The following is a 3,231-nucleotide window of genomic DNA, read 5'->3' on the forward strand; positions in this document are numbered from 1 at the left end:
GTCAGGGGTTTTGGAGCGCAACGATGCTCAACCAAAAGGATACGCTCCGGTCCTTTAAATATTGTGGGAGCTTGCGACAACTCGTTTGCAGCAGTCAGCACCCTTGGCATGTTCTAAATGCTAAGCACGGCTCACGGTGTCGCCCTGGGCCAGTCAGTGCAGCCCAGCTCTGCTAACATATCTGGGGGTCGAAGCGGCTAAGGCTCTGGCTAAACCCAACAAGTGCAGCCAGCGATGTAGAAAGCCAATCAGAGCCCAGTTCCTTTTCAATATTCATATTTATAACGTCAAGAGACGAAATTATGAATTTACTCTGTGTATTTGCTTCCAACAAGGCTGAAAGAAATAAGTAGGTATGCGAACAAGGGAGGGAGCCGCAGTCGAAGAGATTGGGATACGTTTCCAGCAAATCGTGGTGTTTGGATCGATGGCTAATTTTTGGTGGCAAAAAGCTTTGTTTGCCCCTAGCCCCTCAAGGTGAAGGACACTGTGCCCCCGCACTCCGCAGCCCTCCCCCCGCTTCTGTCGCCTCATGTGACGAGGAATGGCGCCAGATAGTAATGCAGGCGCGGCGTGGGAGCGAACTCAGCTGCGGTTCGGCCGAGGGCGATATAAGTCTGTCTCAGACACGCCCCTTGTGCAGACGCATACAGACACACCCACACTTCACAGCCACAACATGAGGCTGATAGCGACGTCCCTGCTGGTGGCGGTCGTTTCGTCCGCCGCTGTTCCACGACTACGTGAGTGAATCGTAGGATTGACATTTTTTGGCGACATTTGATCATGTAGTCACGCAAACAGTTAAATGGTCAGATTGTTTCATCTATCCCGCTATCCGATCCCTCATTCGATTCGTTTCTTAGAAACTGCCTTTGTAGCAAACTTTGTAGTGTCGGTACTATTTTGATGAGTCGATGTTACTCAAAATCGTGGCTTTCAGAAACGTGCAACGTGCCGCACGTTATGCGTGCGCTTACGTGCGCTTATCAAACAGTACGTCCAGGAACTAGGAAGAACATTATGATCCCTTTTTATCTTAGACTAAATAATCGTTATTGCATGATAGGCAGGGACGCATCGTAGCTTACAAGCTGCCTCATATCCCTACATTGATCCATCAACCATATACTCGTTATGCTATAAGTATAACAGTGATGTTTTTCAGCACCGCTTTCGGGCCAGCTGTCACAGGAAGTAGGAGAGCAGACCAAGCATGCGCTGCGGACGCTGAAACTCGTCAAGGCACAGCTCGGCAATGCTAAGCTGCAATTGCAAAACCAAGGTAAGTCACTGCCCACCTGACAAAATGTTGGCGATTCACAACCGATGTGGATTCAAAAATGACATTCACTCGTTTCAGCAAAAAATGTGAATCACGATTATGGAGTTACGAATGTTGCATGTAGAGCTGGGATGTCTAGAAAATACGTCCGACTTAGTCTCGCTTCCCCAGCGTCCCTCGACACTGCCCGCCTGATCAGCGCCGCTGAGAGCGAGGCTGTGCGTCTGCTGCTGCGGTACGGTCGGACCGACGCCGTGTCGACGGTCCACCAGGCGGCCCAGGCGCTGCACGCGCTGGCCGACGGCGCCACGGATGTCGAGTCCGGCCTGCAGTCGGCGCTCACTGAGATCCTGATGGTGATGCACCAGTTGGGCGCCAAGCTGGACACTGAGGGCCTTCTCGAGGAGACCAGTGAGTACTACTAGCAATCTGGGCTAAGTTAGCGACTATTTTGAAGGGCATGTGTTGACGGTGTCCTGTGGCTGTAAGTAGGACTTATATAGATACTACTTATGTAGATAATACTCAGTTGCTCAGTGTTGACGACGCCCGGTGTCCGCCCGCAGCACCCAAGTCTCAGATCGATATACTTCTGGAGGAGCTGCAGGGTCTGGTGGACAAGTATCTGCTCATCATCGCGCCCTTCATCGGTCTCACCGAGAAGCAGGCGCTCCAGTTCAGACGCGAGTTCGACAAGTTCGTCGCCGATGTCGAGGCTCTGGAGCACGGACAGGTGCCGATCGCCGATGGACTGGCCGCCATGATTACCGATGTCCTCGAGATGCTCCGGATCCTGGGAATCGACTGGGTCGCTCCCAGTAAGTAACCGTGCGAAGGTGGTCATTTGGAAAGAAGCGCCGAAATTCTTTGATGTAATAGCTCACTACTGTAACTTGTTTAACTGTGAATGCCGGTACCACCAATCGGCTGACCGTTAAGTGGCACGCGCACCTCTTCATGCCGTCGCCGTCACCGTCATCCACCGTCCGTTTCCAGCCAGTGAGACACCGACCGAGCTGGACGCTCTGCTGGCGGAGCTGGACTCGGCGCTGACGGCCGTGCTGGACATCCTCGGCCCATTCCTGGGCTTCAGCCGCGAGAAGACCGAGGCCATCGAGGCCGACATCGACCAGCTGATCGCCGACATCGAGGACATCGAGCACGGCCGCGTCGACGTCGACACCGGTCTGGAGATCGTGCTGCAGGACATCCTCGACATGCTGCACGACTTCGGCTTCAGTGCGCAGCCGATGACCGACGGTGGGTTGAATAAGGCAGAGGTGGGGGCGATCTGAAGCGTAGCCAATCTCCCGATTAGTTGTTGTTGGTGATTGGAAAGCGCACGAACTATTAAATGGTGAGATGGGTCAAACAGAGTGAGTGTAAATTGCGTCAAATGCATAAATTTTATCCTTCAAACGGCTGTTTACCGAATATTTACGTTCCACTGAAGCCATAGCCATAGCAATAATATTTGATGCAAATATATGCAGGTATACGGGCTATGCATGAAATTAGAAATAAAAAAGCCAAACTTTCTCTTCACAGATAAGCTGCCTATGGATTCCGTGCTGGAAGGACTGCAGGCCATGAAGGCGATGCACCGCTAAGGCATTGATATTAGATTCTACGACGGTACATGCAACATATTCCTAATAAGAACAGGCGTTGACAATAGATATGTAATGCTATGTTATTTCTCAAAGAATAAAAGTGACCTATGAAAATGTCTGTTGACTCCTAACTAGTCTGCAAGATATGTTACCTACGTAATTTTCGAATTGAATCGTATGTAGACACCCATGATCCAATATATCGAACCAGAACAATAGAGACAGAACTCAGAAGACAGATGCAGAAATAATTAATACCTATTATTATCAATTATATTATTAATTGCTTCATAGTTAATAACAGTTCTACCAACTCATATCCATAATTCCAGT

At 50.2% G+C, this 3,231-nt stretch overlaps 1 protein-coding gene across 1 annotated transcript; it reads left to right on the forward strand.

The window, feature by feature from the left end:
* Positions 1-3,012, forward strand: LOC122391082. The gene is made up of 6 exons (XM_043384652.1): positions 1-743; positions 1,169-1,285; positions 1,457-1,696; positions 1,852-2,103; positions 2,282-2,545; positions 2,834-3,012. Exons 1-6 carry the CDS (start codon positions 545-547, stop codon positions 2,893-2,895), a joined length of 1,134 nt encoding a protein of 377 aa, XP_043240587.1. The 5' UTR covers positions 1-544; the 3' UTR covers positions 2,896-3,012.
* Positions 3,013-3,231: the final 219 nt, after the last annotated feature.

Source organism: Amphibalanus amphitrite, unplaced genomic scaffold (genome assembly GCF_019059575.1).
Source record: "Amphibalanus amphitrite isolate SeventyFive unplaced genomic scaffold, NRLGWU_Aamphi_draft 000421F_arrow, whole genome shotgun sequence".
Taxonomy (NCBI): domain Eukaryota; kingdom Metazoa; phylum Arthropoda; class Thecostraca; order Balanomorpha; family Balanidae; genus Amphibalanus; species Amphibalanus amphitrite.